The following is a 23,717-nucleotide window of genomic DNA, read 5'->3' on the forward strand; positions in this document are numbered from 1 at the left end:
TTAGGATCTTTTTTTTACCTCACTATACCAGGAAATAACCTGATCCTATTAATAAACACTCCACCTTTGCTAGCAAAATAGAAAAAAGATTCTCGTTTATAAAACGAAGTAGGCTAATAAAACAAGCAAATTAATGAGTATGCTAAATAATCAAGTTAATAATCAAAGTTAGCCCCGCCCCCTCACGATAATATCGTGTATCGCCGATCTCACAGGCTGACGATAGGACGATATGAAAATGGAGCATATCGCCCAACACTACGGAGCATGAGGAGGAGGGTTGAGAAGAGAGAAGGTTTTGAAAAGTGTTGTGGAAATTTTGTACCTAGATCTTAAATGATAATTAAAGTACAATGGAGATCTCAAAACTCACAAGTAGACATGTTTATCTCTTGCAAGAAAGGCAGTTCCCACACAGACAGAGTGTGGATGAGACCGAAGAGGATAGCCGAGACGGTGAGACTTGAGTGTAGGTTTCGCCAAAAGATGACGCGTGGAGTAGTGTGTGTTGTGTTCTGAGGCAGATTGAGGTTGAGAGTGAGGAGGTTATTTGTGAGTAGCCGCAGTGGATACTCGTTTGAGGTTGAATGATGCACAAGCAGAGTGTGGAAATCAGCAGCCTGAGGCTTTTCTAGGTGGATGTTGAAGTCCAAGAACTACGAGAGGAGTACCATACTACCATCCTCAGGGAAGGATGAGAGTAGCACATCAAGCTCCTCCAAGAAACTACCAAGTTGACCTGGTGGACGATAGAAAACTACTAAATGGGTTTTAATAGGCCTAGTGATGGAAATAGGCTTTATGCCGTGCGTCATGTGACCAAACCGGAAAACGGGTCTCATCGCATCCGCTTGTCAGAGAAAGTGTTAAAGGCCATAAGAACTGACTAAGATATCTATGGATATTTAAGGTAATCAGCTAACCTAACTAGATCACTTTGTTATTGGCGTTTTATTCCATTTAAATATCTAAACGTTACTGTGAAGAATAAAAAATATAAAACGTTTAAATATCAATCTGCACATGTGAGGGATATTGTTTATGCTAATCTTTGCTCGCTCCTTTTAAGTTATCTTGAGTAAAACCGCAAAAAATTTCATGAAGCACATACAAAAGACCTGTACCGGAAGCGATGCGACCTGTTTTACAGAGAATGCGGAAGTAAGTTGTGCATAAAGCCTATTGAATGTGATTCAAATGAGTTCAAATGAGCTGTTGTCACACAGAGGTGGTAAAGGATAAAATTTCAAATCGTTTAAGATGAGAAGACCAGTACCTCCACACTTTCCGGTCTGGCGAGGGGTGTGTGAGAAAGTGATTTGAATATACTACTTGCTTTATACTCCACTGAAATGTCATTATTGAATACAATTTAAACAATTGAATACAATGTACACAACATTCCTGTGAAGTGAGCACTTATTAAAACTTAATAAATCTTAAAAATGCATTATTTTTGACAAAGCTGTCAGTAGATTGAGATTCTAGAACTGTTACATGAGAGAAATGTCACTTATGTTATCTATTTATATAAAAGGCTGACTGTTCTAACTCGGCTGCACTGGTATACGCACATCTGATTTATTATTTTGGTATAAAATAAATTACCTGTTGCTGGTGCTGTCACCAAATTTTTGTCATCAACCAAGTTTTGTTTCGACAGAGAGATGAATTGCAAATCTATAACTTCTCATCTGATTTTTAAATCTGTTTTACTGTAAATTTTATAAGAAGCCAAAACTATAAGGTCAGCTCTATATATGCAGCTCTGTCTAATGTGCAGGTTTTGGTGATAATCGGGCAAAATTTGAAGGAGAAAAATACCATAAAACACTACATTTTAAACTGAAAATCTTAATGCAAGACATTGAATGTGATAAGCATGAAAATCATAATCAGATAAACTAAGAATTTTATTTCTAGGAGAAAGGGTTACAAATTACAACCAAGTCAGAGCCATAGCCTTGTGGGCAGTGCTCCGACAAATAGTGCAGCAGAATATCTGAACAAATCTAGAGCAAAGGAAACAGATGATAAACAAATGAGAAGTCCACGAAAGTGAAACTAACTGAACATAATCATGACAATGGCACTTTATACAATACAGATTGTTTCAAAGCAGCTGTACAGTGATAAACAGGAAAATAACGATTTACTAATGAAAAACAAACAGGATTCAAATCTGCTGCTCTAAAAAGCAGCTCTAAAAACACAATTGTTAACAGTCATTAATCAGTTCAATGTTAATTGATTTCAGCTAAAAACAGCTCAGAAAATAGTGATTTCATCATCCAGCTAAGTTGAGATCTCATCCAATGTCTGTGCAGTAATAAAATCAGTAATATAGTGAATATTAAAGGGGTGGTTGATTGCGATTTCACTTTTTTCATTTTAAATAGTGTGTAATGTTGCTGTTGGTGCATGAATAGTATGTGCAAAGTTGCAGCGCTGAAAGTTCAGTGTAAGCAGAGATATCGTCTTTTTAAAATCAGGATATTTGATGCCTACAAAAACGACTCGAATGGAACTACTAGATACTTCCCGGGTTTTATACGTAACTAACCCGTAAATTTACATCAACCCTTCCTCCGGAATATGCAAAAAAGGGCATGGCCATATTTCTGCGACTCATCAAAAGTGTGTTATTTTCAGCCAGCTGTTGGTCTTCTGTGTTCGGGCTTCCCACGGACGTTGTAGTTCCTCACCAATGGCTACATTTTATGTTTGATTATGTTCCTGAAAATTACAGTCGCATTTTATGGAACACAGCTTCCAGAATCTCCACAAATTCAATGCTGGATTCAAAAAGAAACTATGGAAACACTTTAGAATAACTACACGCTAATAATCATTAGTTAAACATGAGTAAACAGTCATGTGAAAAATAAGCATTGATTCTATTTCTAGCATGCACGCAGCCAGTGTGTCTCCGGCCTTAGGCTGGCCACAATAAAAGGCCACTCTAAAATGTGCAGTTTTACTGTATTGGGGTATTGGGGTATTCCTGCTGACTGCAGGAATGTCCACCAGAGCTGAAGCCCGTGAATTGAATGTTAATTTCTCTACCATAAGCCGTCTCCAAAGGCGTGTCAGAGAATTTGGCAGTACATCCAACCGGTCTCACAACCGCAGACGCAGTGGCGTCTGGCACTTTGGAGAGGTGTTCTCTTCACGGATGAATCCCGGTTTTCACTGTACAGGGCAGATGGCAGACGGTGTGTATGGCGTCTATGGCGTGTATGGTGAGCACTCTGCTGATGTCAACGTTGTGAATGGAGTGGCCCATGGTTGCGGTGGGGTTATGGTATGGGCAGGCGTATGTTATGGACAACGAACACGGGTGCATTTTATTGATGGCATTTTGAATGCACAGATATACCGTGACAAGCTCCTGAGGCCCATTGTTGTGCTCTTCATCCACGACCATCCCCTTATGTTGCAGCATGATAATGCACAGCCCTATGTTGCAAGGATCTTTACACAATTCCTGGAAGCTGAAAACATCCCAGTTCGTGCATGGCCAGCATACTCACTCGACATGTTAACCATTGAATATGTTTGGGATCCTCTGGATCGGCGTATCCACAAGTTTCCGAGGGGCGCTCCTGTAAAAAATAAAGTGGGTGAAACTTCCGGTGACGCGGCGGAAGTAGCATTCCAATGGTATTTTGTGTGTTAGTTAGCGAAGAGGCTAGCTGTTTTTCGGAGAATTATTTTACTATTTAAAGACGCAAATCTTTATGAGAGATGTCGTTACGGAGCTCAGGGACAACATGTGCTGTTCGCGGTTGTATGTATAACCGGACTAAACTAATTCAGTTGCTTAAACGGGATTGTTTTGAACATAAGCTGAAAACGAAATCAGACTGATCCTGCCAACCACTGTAGTTTCCATCACCTCCCAAAAGACGACGAATCTTCCTGTGTACATTTGTTTAAATTCTTAATGTTCTATAAACTCTACCAGCATGTGTTTGGCTGTTCTCTACTGATGTTACAGCTAAACTCAGGATCAAAGCCTGTGTTGACAGAATACCAAATGTGCCAGTTAATGTATTCAAGCAGCACATTCATTTATAATTTTGAATAAACTCCAAAGCACAATGACTAAGTGTGTATTTTTTATTTTAATTGTTTGTCAGCTCGCACAACTGTCTGTCACCATGCCTTGATGAGTATTGATTATTAATAATGTTATTATAATACTCCCAATCAACTACTGCGGAGGGTAAAGGTACTGTCATTTCACCCTTTTGAATTTGGTTGAGGTTGTGTTCCCACATCGTTAGCTAGTTTGGATCGCTATAACTTGAATGACTGTCAACTGTTGAATGAACGAGTGTCAAGCATGTCAAATCGCGCTTTGTTTACTTCCAACCGGAAGTCGTGCCCACTTTTGACGCAAGGCCTCATGGGGCGTAGGAAACTTGTGGATACGTCACAATCAACAACCTTTTTTTGTGTGTGTGTCCCCGGACTAACACAGATTTATACAGATTAGTGAACAATATTTGAGAGAAATAGACCTTTTATGTAGTCTTAGATCTTTGAGTTCAGCTCATGAAAAATTGGGGTAAAAACAAAAGTGTTGCGTTTATAATTTTGTTCAGTGTATGTTTATATATGTAACACCGTGGTAGAGAACAGCATTTCACTCCTTTGTGTCTCTACATGTAGCGGAATAACAATAAAGCTCCCTTGACTTGACTTCAAATAATTCACCCAAAAATTAAAATTCTATCATAATTTACCTACCCCTGTAGCGTCTTGAATATTAATATTTCATAGAACTAGTTTGCTACACCCCCATTTTTTTCTAAATTTGAGCTATATATACAGGGCTTGACATTAACACCTGCCAACCCACTCCTTCTAGCCACTTTGGTTGGTTGATCAAAAATATATGATTTTTCGATACATCTCGATACTGAAATATCTGAAACTCTTCCACAGGAAACACAATATCAGTTGCGCGTTCTCACTCTCTAATCTCTCAGACAGCGAGTTGACACACACACCCACTTACTCATTTCACCCCATACTCGGACGTTGTTACAGGGCTTGAATGTTTGCCATATTATTACAGTTATAGTGTGTATGTGTGTATTTGATTTGTGTTTTTATTTTATTTGAGAGTCAATAAAGGCTTGCAGTTTCACCATAAAACGAGATAATTTTCTCCCTGAGCGCTTTAAATTTACCAGTGTAGGGCTCAACAATAAGGACTCCTCAATGGCCCGGAGACAGTGTGAAAGAGTGTAATCTTGGGCCAGTTGACAGAATTATACGTTGCCTGAGAGAAGTCTATCATTTTCACTGGAAAGTTCAATTGATATTCTGATTAAACATTACAAGACCAAAAAAAAAAAAAGAAATATGAAAAAATTAAACATGCACAGATGACTTGTTGTCAATAAAATGTATAACATAAGATATCTTTGTTCTGTTGTATTTGTTTTTGTTATGTATTGTAATGCATTTATTTATTCTAATTGTATTACTGTTTACTTGTTTTAATGATGTTTTAACTTTTTATTAGTCTTTTTACTGCTTTTAGTATTTTTTGTTGTGGTATAGAAAATGGAATTAGGAAATTTCACTGGTTTTTGTTGTCATAAACGATTGGGCCAGCAGAAAAAAAAACTTTAGCATTGATCGATGCAGTAATATATTAAATCTTTATGTCCTTTTTGGAACTTGAAACCTGACTTTCACTGTATAGACAAAACAGTTGAAACATTCTTCACAATATCTGTTTTTTTTATTTTTTTGTCATACAGGATTGGGACAACATGAAGGTAAATGGTGACAAAATTGTTTTTTTGTTGTTGTTGTTGTTGTTTGTTTTTTTATAAACTATCCCTTCAAGCATTGAAACTTCCCATAAAGTAATTGTTTCAGAAAGATTTGATCATCCGTTTTTTTTTTTTTGTTTTGTTTTTTGGAGCACTGAAGTGTGTGGATGTTTGCACAGGGTTCGTTTGTGGCGTCTGATGCAGAGCAGCTGAAACAGGCAATAGAGGAGTGCAAGAGACTGATCCTGGAACTGCCAGAACATTCTGAGAAACAGAAGGACACAGTGGTCAAACTAATCCACCTTCGGCTCAAACTACAGGAACTAAAGGTTTGCAGACTATTGATTTCAACAATAAACTAATGAAAATTGGCCTAAGTTCAGTCAAATCTAAAGTTGTACACTTTCGTTGTACGCAGTAAAATGTTTGTTGTCTCTACTATATTCAAATGTAAACAGTAATTAAAATGTAATGTACACACACATACTTATTATTTTACAATAATACAAAGTAGGCATCCTAAAAATATGCAACATTTATATGGTACTATACACATTACATTTGCTGTGTTTATATGGACCCTAAAAATCCAAGTATAATCGGACTAGTAGCACAGTCAGAATAAAAAAGTCACATGTAACCACGTCAATCAGAATTAATAGGTCAAATCAGATTGAATTTTAATTTGGATTATGAGGGGTAGTTTAAACATTTTTTAATTCATTCGATTGGACATGTAAACACTATCAGATTGAAAACCATAACTAACGTTCTACGCATATGCAATGATGTAGAAATGGCGTAATGACGTATGACGCACGGAATGAACTGTTATTGTTGTTGTTGTTTAATGTAGTGTTATTAATTATTGTCGTGTCAATCTAATATTCTCCTTTCATTCATCGTGTGTAAAGTATTGCAAGACGACGTTGTCCCATGTCTTGCTTTGGACTCTCTCTACACAGTTATCTTTTTTGGGTGCAAGAAAGGCCTTTTTACCACTTGATTAGCAGCACAGCACAAAGCTTTGTGTGCCTGTCATCTCCCGGAAGTGACTCGAAATTGATAAATAAAAAGACTGCTTATTAAAAAAAAGAAAAGAAGCAGTGGTATGAGAGTGGTTAGTATGTGCCAACAGCGGGAAACCTTTTGCAGTGTGCGCAAGTCATAACTTTATTATTAACTTTCTTTATTATTATTAAGTCTCAACTTTAACATTATGCACATCAACCCCATCAATTTATTTAGCATTTATGTAAACCATAGGTTTACATAAATGCTAAATGCTAACCATAAACCAAATCAGAATGATTTCATTCCAATTGAAACAAAAGGTGTCCATGTAAACTTAGCTTGTGTTACCCTAAAGAATATGTAATGGGGTACCTGCTATGTCTCTCTGTCCATAAAGGGATCCTTGGCCTGATTTAGATCAAATGATGTTTGTGTTAAAGAAAAATATAAATTCATTAAGTGTGTCCAAACTATTGGCTAGTAGCACATAAATTGTGTAATTTTGTGTTTACTGTTTTGTTGGATTTGAACAGGACCCAGAGGAAGATGAGCCAAACCTGCAGGTTCTATTAGAACATCGCTTCTCAAAGGAGAAGAGCAAGAGTGTGAAACAGACATGTGACAAGTGTAGCACCATCATATGGGGTCTCATTCAGACCTGGTATACCTGCACAGGTCAGACCATCTTATCTGAACCTAATGCAAACATTTTTTTTAAGAAGACACATGACTTATTACTATCTTTATCTTAAATACTATCTTTCCAAAACAGAAAAAAAAAAAAACAACAGCTTAAACTTCCCAGTGACTGTGAAGCACCCAAAAGATTAAATAGTTCTATTGTAAAGAACAATAGAACTATCATAAATATCTATATGAATGCAGTCCATATGACTAGTCATTTAAAAACATTTAAAAAAAGTAATTGTAAATTAGTTTACTCATAATCTTTATTTTTTCCTCCTTGTATCTTGCCAGAAATTACATTTAGAATTTAAAAAAATGGTGTATTGCCATATTGCATTTTCATTCTTCAAACATTTTGATATTTGAGGTCCACTGAAAAAAAAAAATAGCATACAGGTTTGGAAAGGCATGATGGTGTGTAAAGAAACTTTTTTTTAATATTGAGACATTTTTGGGTGGACCATTCCTTGTTGTTTCAGTCATGTGTATTCACTTAGTGTGATTTGTTGTACACTGTTCACAAAAACATGGACAAATCTTCAGTGAAGTAATTCACTTTTTTAAAAAAAAAATTGCTTCAGCACATTCAGATCTTACTCAGATCTTGCTGCTTACTGCCTTCGCTGCGAGACTCTGGGATAGACTTCAGGATCCCCGCAACTATACATAGGACAAGCATTTTGGAGAATGAATGGATCAGATCTTACTGTGTGATGATTGGGAACAGAACTTAATGTTTGGTTTCAAAACTATCATAAATTGCTTTCCATTTCTCATTCCAGGTTGTTATTACCGTTGCCATAGCAAGTGCATGAATCTTATCAACAAACCATGTGTGAGGTCAAAGGTCAGCCATCAGTCTGAGTATGAGCTCAGCATCTGTCCTGAGGTCGGTCTGGACAAGCAGGACTACAGATGTACTGAGTGCCGGACACCCATCTCTTTGCGTGAGGCCTTTTCCAAACATGCATCACGGCTTCTTTTGTTTTTCTCTGATGACGACACGAATGTAAACAGAGTTTTAGTTTTTTTGTTTGATGAACTCTTTATGTGGTTATTGTCATAAGTGTTAGATTCAGGGTTGTATGATTGCTTTAGAATAGGAAAAAATTGTGAGTTATAACTTGGATATTTAGACTTTACTTTTGGCACAGGAAGAAGTCTAATGTTGTGTGTTGTGTTATGTTGTGTAGGGGGTATTCCTAATGAGGCACGACAGTGTGATTATACGGGTCAGTATTACTGCAACAGCTGCCACTGGAATGACACAGCCATCGTTCCAGCTAGAGTCATACACAACTGGGAGTTTGAGCCCCGTAAGGTACATTATGGAGACTCGACTCACTATTGATTTCAATAGAGTTTGCTTTAGTATGTTACAAAGCTAACTGCACATTGCTATATTAAGTAGATATAGACCCGAAGCCAAATATCTTATTTGGAAAGGCATGAATAATGGCTTTAAAATGAGTAAAAAAAACCTGTTAGGCTGTAGACATGTGCCCATATATACGGTAGTACGTTATATCATGATAACGAATATGCACTTTGTTATAATAGGCACTTAAATATACAGTGAATAGTTATTTATTAATAATTATTCAGATTTTTAGGAGGCATTTTAAGAATACTTTTCCCATCAACCGGTTAAAATGCACAACACCGCTGTACGTTGTATCAAGGCATGCTTACTCTGATGTAAACAACCCCAACACGGACGAGAAGCATTGGTTGAATGAGTGAAGGAGATATGCTGAATGAAAATGCACATTCACTCTTTGACAGCAGATAGCTCTTATGGAACAGCAGAAATGCAGCCGTGACCCCAGTAACCCTGTAAACAAAGCAGCTATGCTACTTTCTATTTCTGAACAGTCTTTAAATGTTTTAAACAGCCTTTCAGATTGTTGTTTTCGTGGTGGTGTTCATCGCAGCACCAAATACTTAAAGTTTAGATACTTAATAGGCTTGTCATGATTCCTGACTTGTGTTCCCCTTGTCTTGTGTGGACTTTTATTTTATTTCCTGTTTTGCACCATGTTTCCTTTGTAGTTTGTTTTTTTCTGTCACAGGCTGGTTGCAGCAGAGATGAAACAGGATTTAAGTGCAGTAACTTTATTAAAAAAAAAAAAAAAAAACTCAAAACTTCACAAAACAATCTCAGGAACATGAACAGAACAACCAACTTAATGCAACGTAGAACTGATAAAGAACTGGAAGAAACACAGAAGTTAAATAACAGGAAGCCTCCAGGTCAGCGCTGACAGTTCAGGGGGTCATCTCTGTCATAATTCCTGTCTTGTGTGGACTTATGGTGCGGTGCGTTCAAGTCCTCCTGGTAAGTTCATACATAAGAGGTGGAAAGTACTGGTTACGACGGCAGGTGTGTTCAAGTCACTTTCTTTGGCGTAAGATGGCGGAGAACTTTCTTTATTAATTACACAAAAATACAGCAAGGTTCTTAAACTCTTGTTCTAGAAAATGAATAACAAATAAATGTGCATCAGGTGTAGGCTACTTTGTTTTTCAATGTTTTTAATCAATTTATGAAGCCATTGCCAACTTTATTGTTACATGTTACATTGTTATATTATAATGCCATCATATTCTGTGCAGGCAATTAGCTTACTTAGAAAAGCCTGACAATGTCACTACTAAATACCTTAAAAAGTATTGTTGTATTCCGCCATGTTTCTCACCGATACGCCCCCAACTCGTAAAGATTGGTGAAAATCCCGCGCTCCCCACTGGTATTTCATTCATCATTTTCCCAAACACCTCCTTTGAGTGACGCGAATCTGCGGCGATTGGTCAAATGACCCAGTCGGTTGTTATTGGTAAACCGTAGGCAGAGATTAGGCAACGGAACGCCCATCACCATTAATGGATTATAGCTTGTCAAGTGTTGAAAATTGTATACAGTGTATGAACAAATGTGTCAGAAAAAGTGCACTTTCCACAAGTTTCAAGTTTGTTTCAAGTTTACTTTATTTATATAGCACATTTAACACAGTCGCAGACTGACCAAAGTGCTTCACAACACAGAGGAAGAAAAAAAATAACATAAAATAAAATAACATAAAAATAAAAATATAAACATCAAGTGAACACAGTCCACTTTCAAGCAGGCAGGGTCTGTTCCATCAGGTAACCAGAAAGCAGTAAAACAATCCTAATATGCCTAATATGCCAGAGAAAACAAGTGGGTTTTTAAAAGTGACTTGAAAATGGACAAACTCGGAGCCAATCGAATTTCCACTGGCAACTCATTCCAGAGGCGCGGACCGATTACTGAAAAGGCACGGTCACCTCTGCGTTTAAAACTCGAATGTGGAATTAAAAGAAGATTCTGATCTCCAGATCTTAAGCTTCTAGAGGGGATATACTGATGCAGCAGGTCAGAAAGGTAGCCAGGTGCTTGAAAGTGCAAAGATTTAAAAACAAATAGAAGAATTTTAAAATGAATTCTAAATTGCACTGGCAACCAATGAAGGGTCTTTAATAGTGGACTGATGTGATCCCTTTTCTTCTTTTTCAAAAGAAATCTTGAGGCAGCATTTTGCACTAACTGGAGATGGGCATTTTGGGCCTTAGAAATGCCACAGTATAACGAATTACAATAGTCAACGGTCCCTTAATCGCGTATCCGTCAAGAGCAAGCTTTCCCGGCGAAACTCACATTGCGGCGGCTTTTGAGGGGCAGTGCTTATTATATAGAGCAAAGTCATATTTGTCGTTTAGGACAGTGTTTCCCAAACTTTTTTTTTGGGGACCCACATTTTAAAGTCGATAAATCCTTGTGACCCAATAAACATTAGGCCCATATAGTTCATATATCACGAAGAGAATTTATGCATTAACAAAATATGTATGACCATGTTTAAGGTCAGTTAAAGGTTCTCAAAGCGATCCTGGGTGTTGACGTTCGAATATTTTCAAACAAATCGGAGCTAGACCCTCCCTCCTCCGCATCTCATTTCCTCCCCCTCCCTTCCGTGCTTCCTGAAATAATTGTGAACGTGCATAGTTCTAGCTAATTATATCCTTGTGTGGGTTTGGCGAACATAAGCGTCAATTTAGAAGAAAAAAAAACAATTTAACGTTACCCACCTGTCAAGCAAAAACAGAGCAACCTGAATGTCGGACTGGAAGCCCTTCTGCCGCCGGAGTTCTCGCCATCGTTCAAAAGCTTTGCTACCGATGTAAATTCGGAACTTCGCACATTCTTTATCCGACTCCTTCTTCTTTTTAATTTGTTCCTCAGAACGACGTCTCTTTGGTCGTGTGTCGGTAATTTTTCAAACTTCCCTCTGATGCTTCGCTGCTCTCCTTCACACACACGCCTCCTTCATGTGCACGCGCACTAACCCCCCAGACCCACCCTCAAATACTTCTTGCCAGTGATTGGCTGGAACACTGTTTGTTAGGTTTCGTGGTCCGGGTAAGACATGATTGTTTTTGTTGCCGTTTGTGGAGCCTGTGGTGTCTACAGAGACCGCGTTTTTTTTTACAGTGTGTTTAGGGGACAGGCAGCTAGCCGATAGTGAGGAGACGTTTGATGTATGTGACAAAAAATGTTTTGGCCCAGCATCGCTTAGAGAACCTTTAAGTTTCCAGTTAACTATTTAAAAGAGATACAGATATTTGAAAAAGTACAATTTTTTTTTTATTAACCTGTTGTTGACAATAAGCGAAATGCAGAGGTGAAATGAGAAAAGAAGAGTTGACAGGGCATCTCATTGTTTTCATATTCTCATCATTACAGTGTACACAATTTACTATAATAATTATTATAGGCTTAAATTAAAATATCCTGACAGTGAGACTTTGTAACCATGCATGGCTCACTACCACTGTATAAAAAATGCCTAAACAGGTAAAAAAAACTATACACACAATTAATTATTCCTCTACCCCCCTAATAAATCTAATGCAATATGAATGACTATAACATAGTATTCAATATAAATATTCCACGTTTATGCCCAAACCATGGTAAATTATTACATTCATAGGCTATTACATGGTAAATGTTTGTAAGGGTGGTGGTTAGGGCATTTAGTCTTCTAACTTTGTTCATGTTTCTGCTATTTACCTCATCAGTAGTGTTTGGAATGTTAAGGCTGTTTCATCCGATTTAAAACTAGTTAAAATCATTGAGTGATTTGTGGTTTGTAAGAGAGAGGAGTGTCCGATTGAAACGTTTCTCACTATGTCGCAACGCTGTTTAGTGTCAGGGACCGGTACTAAACACAACTCCTTTAAGCTTTGCGTTTCGTTATCCACTGGGCCGTGCTGCCTAGTTCAAAGTAAACTAGTGAAACAACTGAAACCAGCGCTATTTTGTTCTCTATTTGTTGTTACTGACCAAGAAACCGCTTCAGGTGAACAAATCCGAATCGTTTCAGACCGTTATGCACGCGCATTTGGCCAATTCATGGAAAGGAAATAATCAAACCAACGAATGATTAATATCGCTGGTTCAGTGGACAGAAATACGGGACACACAAAAGAACTGCTGAAATATTCGGACTGAAAACGTTTCTCTCAGGTCAGTCGGAGCGCTCATGGTACACACACATTGCGTATAGTCATCCAGCTGCAGGCGCCACTGCGGCCACATGCGTAGGGTATCTAACCAAATTAAGCCACACCACCAGAAAATAGGAGGAGGGAGGTTGGGGTGCCCTCGGCCGTATGGAGATGATTGGCGGGCCGCGTTTGGCCCACGGGCCGCCAATTGAATAGCCCTGATCTAGAGAGTAGCCTATAGCACACTGAAAAAAAGTGCTCGACTTGGCGACCCATACAAAATCTCCCGCGACCCACTTGGGGACCCACCGCGACCCACTTCGCCTTTGGGAATGACTGGTTTAGGAGGTAATTTCCATTTTTCAGTGAATGTCTGGGGAATATCAAAAACAAGACTAACTTTACCCCGCTTAGAAGCTGCGCGGTGTGTACAAAACACACTCAACAAAATATAACTATATTGTGCGTGTTACAGAAAACATAAAAGCATTATTAACATTATTAATAATACTTACAGATTGTGATTCGGAGGAGGACGAACCTGATCCATATACACTGGATACTGAGCCCTCCTTCGGGAACAACCGGCTTGCGAATCCACATTTGAATTCATTTATGTTTTTGAATGATTCGTCATTAAAATGATGAGAACACAAGGTTCGGGCTATATTGTTGTGGTATCGTTGCAAATATGAACTCTAAGGCCGTGTGTCCATCAAAGCGTTTTTAGCCAGCTGAAAACGCTAGACGCTCTGCTGAAGACGCCATGCTTTGGGCGCTTGAGAGCGTTTTGGCAGCGCAGCGTTTTTTTCCGTTGAGACGTTTCGTTGCTATGATACAGAATATCCGCAGCAGTTTGAATGTTGACAGTTGGTCAGTGTGGTATTAGTCCCGCCCCTCCTTCACTGTGATTGGACGGCTGGGTAAAAAGTGACAGTGATGAGCGCTGCGTTTTATCCAAAGTTGAACATTTTTCAACTCCCAGCGACCAGTAAAAACGCCGGGCGCTTCAGCGTGAAAAAACCGCTCAGCACCTCTGTACGCTCATGGCGTTTAAAAAACGCGGCACTCCCATTGAAAACAATTGAAAACATACGCCAGACGCGTGGAAAAACGCTTTGGTGGACACAAGGCCTAACCACTGATTTTTCACATGCTCATCCCTGGGCAATGAAAACAAGTGGCTGAACTGTCTTTGCAATGTAGAACACAGCGTCTTCTCGACATGAAGCTATTCAGCTGAAGTATTTGAATGTGTTCTAGACTTCAAGTTTACACTTCCATCTGCGCGCACAGTTGTTGGGAGCGGCCAATGAGCTAATGTTTCGTACGCCTGGCGTATGTTTTCAATTGTTCTCATTGGGAGCACAGCCCCTTTTAAAAGCCATGAGCGTAACGATGCGCTAAGCATTTTTTTTCACGCTGAAGCGCCGAGCGCCCAGCGTTTTTTTCTGGTTGCCGAGAGTTGAAAAATGTTCAACTTTGGATAAAACGCAGCACTCATCACTGTCACTTTAGAACTGTTCAATCACAGTGGAGGGGAGGCGGGACTAATACCACACCGACCAACTGTCACAACATTCTTTCTGTACAACGACATCAACTGGCAGAGCTAATTGAACAAAGTGGATGGAAAATAAATTTTTAGTATGAAACAAATTATCCGCGAAATCAGTTACAAAGTAAACTGTGCTGCAGATATTGTGTATCATAGCAACGAAACGTCTCAACGCTTTGGTGGACACATTTGGTGGAAATATTTTGTTTGATTCAACTTAGAATGTATTACACAAAGTTTAGGCTACAGGGCAATTTTTTTTCAGAAGCTGCATCTGAATTGATATATTTCAGTAGATAAATATTAACATTTTGTCCTGAGACTCAAGATTCGCAGGGTAGGCAGTCCAACTAAAAATGTTCCGTTGTCTGCCAAGGTCAGAGGGGTTACTGACGGCCGAAGGTAGGGTGTAGGGTATAGTTTATCGTTTGGTATTTAGCATTGTGTAGGAATTCAGCAATTTGATAGGCAAGACCAGTGAAATCTTTAGAATAGCCCAATTTTGTAGCTCCCACTCTGGAGATCTCCAGGCTGCAGCTATAGGCTATGTGCACAACCGTAGTTTCTAACTTCCGCTTTTGTCAGAAGTTGGCCTATCAGTTTCCGGTCTACGACTGGTCATCCGCATCCACCAATAAACAAACAAGGTGAGTGCTGCTGTTGTACGAAAAAAATAGTTCTTAAACACATCTAAGTTTCTAATAACTGCAGTGGATCTAACGTCCGTTTCACACCCGTTTGCAGTGTGTGTTGCGGTGCAGGAGCGTGCTGTTAGTGCGTTCACATAGGCTATTATGATGCGTTTGCACAGTGAATAACTGGTCCGCGGCTGTACAACAAACACATACTTAATATTTTTATTTAAAGTCCAGAAGTTATGCTGCAACTTATTTTTAAAAACAAAAAGTTGTGTCAGCATTGCGATTCTTTGAATGCACGTTTAAACACAATCTAAACAAAGTTAGGGCTATTACTCCATGCACTACAAGTTGCTCAGTCAAATATTTCTTAATTAAAATCGCAAATAATTTAAATTAAAACTTGAAATTGACAAAAGCAGCCGACTTGCCTTTTCTTTTGCATCTTAATTTTAAAACAATAGATCTTGCATGTCACAAAACTTATTTTTCCACCTCCACGATCGAGACGAGTTCATTCTGTCGCCTGGTTGAAGTAAATTGTAGTTTTCCTTGATTAAATGTGCATTTATGGTGAGATTACTTCATTTTATTTAATTAAACGCATTTATGGTGAAATTACTACATTTTCAGGTCAATCTTTATCATTTTGACCACCAGCGTTTGCAGCACAGCAGAAATAGATTCACTGTTATATGTACCACATCAGTGAAAAGTGAAAGCCCTAACCTGTTTACATGGTGCGTTAGGAGACTGCTGTGCGGCACTTGCTCTGCTTCAAGTCGCTAACAGCCATTTGAGCTTCTACTGCTTCCTGATAAACACCAACCTTCGTGCGCAGTGGCTGCACAAAATAGACATTTTGATCGACGCGCAAAAAAAAAATACAAATATTAAGTATGTGTTTGTTGTACAGCCGCGGATCAGTTATTCACTGTGCAAACGCATCATATGTGAACGCACTAACAGCACGATCCTGCACCGCAACACACACTGCAAACGGGTGTGAAACGGACGTTAGATCCACTACAGTTATTAGAAACTTAGATGTGTTTAAGAACTCTTTTTTTCGTACAACAGCAGCACTCATCTTGTTTGTTTATTAGTGGATGCGGGTGACCAGTCGTAGACCGGAAACTGATACGCCAACTTCTGACAAAAGCGGAAGTTCGAAACTACAGTTGTGCACATAGCCCATACCCTTCTTGATTTTTCAGTGACTTCAATGGAGGTTACTTTATGCTGAATCTGACACTTCACTTCATAGAGATCAATGCATTGAACAGCACTGACACCCGTCATGTGAAACATAAAGGATGCTATGACAAAGATATTACATCAGCAGACATGGCAAACTCATTTTTTTTTTACAAATGTATGACTTGACCCAGAGAACAGACTTGTGCAAAATAGGGGATTATCACGCTTCCGGGTTTCATGGGCGGGATTTGTCATCTTTGTGCATGTTCACTACCGACGCAGTTCAACAATGGCTGAGACGAAGGCTATATATGTCAATGCTCTGTTCCAATTTGTAAATCTAACCAACAACGCCAACCCTACGTAAGTTTTCATGGATTCCCGACTGAATTGAGTATAAGGAAGAAGTGGATTAAAACTTTAAAATAAAACAAGGTAGCACGTTTGTTTGCTGCCGGCACTTTAGTGAATCAGACTACTTTACCAGGGATGCCGTATAAATAAACTTAGTGTAGTCCTTCATCAGTTCGCCAGCGAGATCGGTGATTCAACGGAAGTGGCAGTGCACAAAGATCACAGAATCCGGAAGTCCTACGTATCAGCGTGATAATCCCCTATTCAGAATTTGCATACAATTCATGAATTGGAATTTGAATTGAATTGACTCCGCCCCACAGGAAGCTGAATTTGAATTGAAATGACAGGAAGTGGAATTAAATTCATGGCAATTCAAAGAAATTTCACACAGTCACACAACAGAAAGAATGTGTTGAATCTCACATACATTCAGCGTTAGGAAGGTTACTTTGGAAATGTATAAATGGTATGTATATGTATATATATATATATATATATATATATATACTGTATATATATAAGAAGTCTCTTCTGCTCACCAAAGCTGCAATTATTTGATAAATACAAAAAAACCCCAGTAATATTGTGAAATATTATTACAATTTAAAACTGTGATTTTCTATGTGAATATAGTGAAGTGTAATTTATTCCTGTGATCAAAGCTGAATTTACAGCATCATTACTCCAGTCTTCAGTGTCACTTGATCCTACAGAAATTATTATAATATGATGCTCAAGAAACATTTATGATTATTATCCATGTTGAAAACAGTTTTTTTACATTTTTATTTCAGGATTCTTTGATGAATGGAAAGTTCAAAATAAAAGAATTGATCTGAAATGAAAAGCTTTTGTAACATTAATCACTACCATTCAAAAGTTTGGGGTCAGTAAGATTTTTTTTTTATTTTTGGGGGAAAGAAATTAGAAAATACTTCTATTCATCAAGGATGAGTTAAATTGATCAAAAGTTACAGTAAAGACATTTATAATGTTAGAAAAGATTATATTTTAAATAAATGCTGTTCTTTTGAACTTTCTATTCATCATAGAATTTTGGGGGGAAAATGGTACATGACTGTTTTCAACATTGAAAATAATAATTTATGTTTTTTGAGCATAAAATCAGCATATTAGAATGATTTCTGAAGGATCATGTGACACTGAAAACTGATGTGTAATCAGCAACAGTAATGATGTTGAAAATTCAGCTTTCAAATTACATTTTAAAATATATTAAAATAGAAAACAGTCATTTTAAATTGCCATAATATTTCACAATATTACTGTTTGTCATTTTTTTTTTCATCAAATAAAGCAGCCTTGGTGAGCAGAAGAGACTTCATTTAAAAACATAAAAAATCTTACTGATCTAAAACTTTTGACCGGTAGTGTCTATATATATATATATATATATATATATATATATATATATATATGCCAGAGGGGTTACTGACGGCCGAAGGTGGGGTCTTTTCGCTTTCGCTATTTTCCATTTTTCAGTTTGATAAAAACCTCTGATTTTGGTTTGTGTATTGATGTGTTCAGGTGTGTCGTTCATCCATGCGCTATCTTGCTCTGATGATGTCAAGGCCTGTGCTCAGACTGAAAGAGATCAACCCTCTGCTCTTTAACTTTGTGGAGGAGCTGGTGGAGATCAGAGTGAGTTTCCACAAAACAACTGATTACAAGTTTACAACTGATTACTGATTACACCTCCCCACCCTACCTTAAAATAGTGATTTTTCACCTGTTCACATTCTGAGGTTTAGACTTTCTTGACTGTAATCAACAATTCAATCATGCTACATTATCATGATTTTGACAGTCCATTGATATCCAGTAAATTATTCCAAGAATATAACTTTTTTTCAAATTATGTAAACCTGTTTTGTTTGTTTAATTTATGATGTATATGAGCAGAATATTTGCTGAATTTATCATTCTTGCACTGCAGAAATTACGTCAAGATATCTTGCTAATGAAGCCATATTTCATCACCTGCAAGGAGGCCATGGAGGCCCGACTCCTGTTGCACGTAAGTGATTTAAGATACAACTCATTTTTAGGCCCTGTCCCAAATGGCACCCCTACCCCCTTTCAGTTGTCTTCCGAGTTTACACTTTAGTGGCATAAGGGTGTATAACTCAGACAGAAGTCTGCGGTGGAGCCTGTGTATAGACAATTTGTGCGCAACTGCGCCTAGTCACGGTATCGGTATTGGAGAAAACAGCCCGCAGTCTGACCCCGCAGTGTTGAAGTCAGAAGAGGGCGGGTCTTTTGGCAGAGAGTTGCGTCCACCTCTGAAACGAAAGCGTATGCAAAAGTAACAACGAGAGTGTGAGGAAACAAATACTTCGCTGGAAAGTGTCAGTGGCAATGAGTAGCCTAAATAAGTTATAATAAGAAATAAGAGAGAGAGATATTAAATACATGTTTAATAATAAAAATGTGAATGTTGTGGAGAAAAATAACTTGCTTAACAAACCCAGAGAATTCCATAGGCTATACTATAGAATTAACAATAGCCTATGTCTGAATACATAAATAATAAATAGATTTTCTTACCAATAATACAAATAGTCATATCAACAGACATAATTTTACATAGACCCACACATAAATAAATAAGGATTTTACAGTAGGCTATGGATAATACTAATAGCCTAATTATAATGAAATCAATTTCACAAGAAGTAGAGAAATTAATTTGCCCCTGGTTGCATTTTAGTGTCTTTGTTTCCATGATGAGTCTAGAGAACATGCGACTCAAAGCAGCAGACTGGCAGCAGGCTGTGACCTATGGCCGTGACAGACAAATCCTTGCTTTTAAAGATATAGGCCTATGTTTTTTGTTGTTGTTGTTTTTTTTTTCTTTGGAAAATAAATATATAATATTAATATATAGAGCTTGGTAGACAGGTAACCTATTTGTTAATGTTATTAAACAGATTAATAAATTTAAACATTATAATTTGCATTATTAAATATTAATCATATATGCATACTAAATTGTGATCCTGTCTGTTATACACACTTTATGGCAATTAAAAGAAAGTTTTAAAAGTGCTACATTATTTAAATAAAAAATAGACATACAATTACATAACAATTTCAAAATCAAATTCAAAATAAATTTTAGTAAATAAAAACAATCCATGCATAATTGTCAAAAACATGATTAATGGTTCTGTAATCCCTAACATATACAGAAGAGTTTATATAAGTAAATAAGAGTAAAATAATAAAATGTAAAATAATAATATAAAATGTTTTCTGTTGCAAGCTCACATACTTGATCTCATTTTTTCTCGTGGTTTATTGTTGAGCTGTCAAGTTGGCATGTTGAAATAATCAGTTCCATACACTTGACACATTTTTTATTTTATTTAATTTAATTATTTATTTATCTCTTGTATGGGTGTCCCTTATTTTGCCTCACTGAAGGTGGCAACCCTTAATGGAGGTCAATATTTTACAATCAGAGTTTTGAAGCGCTATGGGTCTATATGAACTGCACTAGGGTCTTTTCCCTCCTTATGAATAACCAAAATTATTGTCTCTTTCCAATTTGGTGGGAATTCCCCCATTTCAAATGCATAAGCTTAGGCTTTCTCTAGAATAGGACTTATGTCATCTACAAAAGTTTGATAAAATTCGTTATAGTATCCATCTGAGCCCGGACTTTTGCCGTTTTTTAACCCCTTGATTGTCTCCACAATTTCTTCTCTTGTAATGGGTCGATCTATTGCTTGTGAGTCTTCCTCTGACAACTTTGGAAGGTTTATGCCCTCTAAGTAGGCATCGATTTTTTTCAAATTCTGTGCAGGTGTCCATATTTGAGTACAGTTTCTTATAAAAAGTGGCAAAAGCTCCTGATATCTCATCCTGTTTATACAGAAAGAGCTTATCTGAGTCATTATTTTTGTATGACTGTTAAGCTCATCTGTTTTTTTAAGTTGGAATTCTAATACTCCCAGCTCATAATAGCACTGTTTTAAGAATCTCAAATTTCTCTCAGTAATATCTGTGAGCAAATCTCCCAAGGCCATCCTGGCTTCAATAAGCCGAGTTAGATTGTTTGTAGATAGTTGACTTTTATGTCTCTGTTCTAAGTGTTTATTCTTCGAGTTCTTTACATTTGGCTTCTCTAATTCTCGCCTTAGCTGATGCGAATGAGATTATCTTTCCCCTCAAAACTACCTTGGCCGCCTCCCACAAGATCACTGGTGATGTCTCACTCGTGTCGTTAAAGTGAAGATATTGAGCAAATTCTTCCTTTATATGATCTTTAAATGTATTATCATTTAGAAGTGATACATTTAGATGCCATAGGCTTGGATTATAACCTCTACCCAAATCCCAAATCAAACTAACTGGGGCATGGTCACTTAAGGCTATGTTATGTATTTTACAATCCAGGACTCTGTAAGAGTCATTTTTAGCGACAAAGAAATAATCAATCCTGGAATATGAGGAGTGTGGGTTTGAATAGAATGTGTAATCCTGGTCTCTTGGGTGTATATGTCTCCATGTATCGATAAGACCCAGATCCTCCATCATTTGCTTTAGAATCCTACTGGCCCCTGAAGGTGCAGCAAATGATGGTGGGTTTTTATCCATCCTATTTGACAAAATGTAATTTAAATCCCCTCCAATCAAAATGATTCCGTTAGCTTTTTCTATAATCATTTCACAAATTTTTAGGGGTGCTCCGATCAGGATTTTTGGGGCCGATCACCGGTCACCGATTACTGGAAGCTGTATCACCCGATACCGATCACCGATTACAGAATCTATTTGAAGCCTTCTATTTATCATGTAGCATTATTATTAAACTATATTTAACAACAATGTACATGAAGTATTACATTTAAGAGAAGACAATGTATCATGAATTTACACCGGTGTATTTATCAGACATGAAAACGGGTCAGGGGTGAAAAAGGTGAGAAGGATATTACCCCTAAGAAAAAAAAATATAGCACAAATGTATAGTTCAGCTGTTTAATGAGGCAGCAACTTATGATAGATAGGACAGAACAGAACAAAAAATGCAATTAATAATCTTTCATTGTGCAAAATTATTATGATATATGATTATGAAAGACTCCAATAGAGTGCGGCACACAGCGCTTATGCGCATCGCGAGCGCTGAATGATGCGCTTGAGGCAACAAGTCCGTTTGGAAAAGTTCTAAGCACAAAGGAAATACATATCGATGCATAGTGTATTATACAGTATCTATCTATGCAATAGTCTATTGAGCCTTTTCTTTTAACAGTTTTACATTTCAGTTACTGTGCGCGTGAATAACAATGATAGTGCTCTCCAGTATTGTGATAGGCTACACATGGTAGAAAGGAACAAGACTGAGGTACTGCAGCAAGAGAGTCAATTTATGCGAAACCAGAGCTTTATCTACAGATCAAGTATAATAATATTAACATTTAATCATCTTGGAGAGAGTTTTCATCGTTTCCGAACGCGACACGCTGTGCTGTTTTAATGCTGAATGGAGAATGACTGACGACGCGCTGTTTGAACGTTAGGATTACAACTACGTTTTCATCAGTTATCTACGGGTCGCTACATTTCTTACAGATTTCTGCTCATTCAAAATCAACTACCAACAGACAGTACTGTAAGATTAACGTACATGTGTTTGAATGCAATGAATTAATGAGAAAGCGATTGCGTTTGTGAATAGCTAAAGTGTTACCTGTTTCAAATGTGCTTTCAACCGATCCAGCCCGATCTCATGAAAGTGCGTATCTAGGCCTATAACACAAATTTTATTTCTAGTACTATTTATAAGCCAAAAATAGTTTTTGCTTATGTAACAGACTTTGTTGAATTCTGTTATGATGCACTAATTCTGGAGGTACTGGCGCTCATTGTATATGTGTGTATGCAACATATTTTTCCCTTCGGGGCTTGCCGTAGATAGGCATGTGTCATGCGCACTGAATGTACTAGAGTGTCCCGGGTTTTGTGAGAGTTGGTGATCTGAGATGTGAAGCAATAAAGTGGAGAAGAGTGAAGAGTTCAAAGTCAAACTGCTACCGTTTATTGTTTCACATCTCCGATCATTAATATTTCCCCTTACCTCAAGTAAAGTGGAACACGTTGCACTAGTTATGATTTCTTGGTTAATGTCAAGTTGTCATAATCAAAACATATTTGTCTTGGTTAATGTCAATTTGTCATAACAAAGACATTTGTGTCTTTGTTAATGTCAAGTTGTCATAATCAAAACATTTTTGTCTTTGTTAATGTCAAGTTGTCATAACAAAGATATTTTAAAAATGTCAACTTTGCATTAAAAGTGTCATAATTTACCGCATGACACTTAATGACAACACTCATAAACATTCATAAAGACTCCTTCATGTTCATGACAGGTGTTATGTCACGTTTATGACAGTGTCATGTCAGTCTTATGCACACCCCTTCAAATAAAGTGTTACCAGCTCTTGTTCAACATCCTGCCGCGACACAGTGTCATTTACATAGTTTTATATTAAATTTACATTATTTTTGACTCAAATCATCGTAAATGACTTCACCCTGTGCTGCAATATACATTTAGTTGGGCTGAACGATTAATTGCATTTGCGATAAAATCGCGATATGATAAAACGCGATTTTGTAATCGCAAGAGCTGCGATTACATTGGTCACGTGACACGCGCGAGAAAAGCAGTCTGCAAGATTTAAAGCATCAACTTGCCACGGTACGCGGTCAGAAAAGAACAGTTTAGTCTATTTTTAAGTGATATTGTGTTATTTATTCTCTCCTCCACAATCCTGGATCAGAGAATTTCAGAATCGAGTCTGAGCTTAGTTTTTAAACACAGATGCGTGATGACGCTGGGCGTGCTTTAGAAACGAACCGTGTTCTGAATCTGCTTGCTTCTATTTTCTCACTCTCTCT

General features: G+C 37.6%; 1 protein-coding gene across 4 annotated transcripts in view; it reads left to right on the forward strand.

The window, feature by feature from the left end:
- The window catches only part of def8 (differentially expressed in FDCP 8 homolog), a 160,478-nt gene that overhangs the window by 120,782 nt on the left and 15,979 nt on the right, over window positions 1-23,717 (forward strand). For 2 of the 4 annotated variants that reach the window (XM_039681741.2, XM_039681744.2), the window contains 7 exons: window positions 5,781-5,798; window positions 5,975-6,124; window positions 7,343-7,484; window positions 8,279-8,443; window positions 8,690-8,817; window positions 18,330-18,443; window positions 18,739-18,819. In XM_039681741.2, coding sequence (XP_039537675.2) covers window positions 5,781-5,798; window positions 5,975-6,124; window positions 7,343-7,484; window positions 8,279-8,443; window positions 8,690-8,817; window positions 18,330-18,443; window positions 18,739-18,819 — 798 coding nt within the window. Of the gene's footprint in view, window positions 1-5,780; window positions 5,799-5,947; window positions 6,125-7,342; window positions 7,485-8,278; window positions 8,444-8,689; window positions 8,818-18,329; window positions 18,444-18,738; window positions 18,820-23,717 lie in introns of all 4 variants that reach the window. The other 2 variants (XM_039681745.2, XM_089135408.1) reach the window with 2 other exon arrangements.

Source organism: Pimephales promelas, chromosome 10 (genome assembly GCF_988280905.1).
Source record: "Pimephales promelas chromosome 10, fPimPro1.hap1.1, whole genome shotgun sequence".
NCBI lineage: Eukaryota > Metazoa > Chordata > Actinopteri > Cypriniformes > Leuciscidae > Pimephales > Pimephales promelas.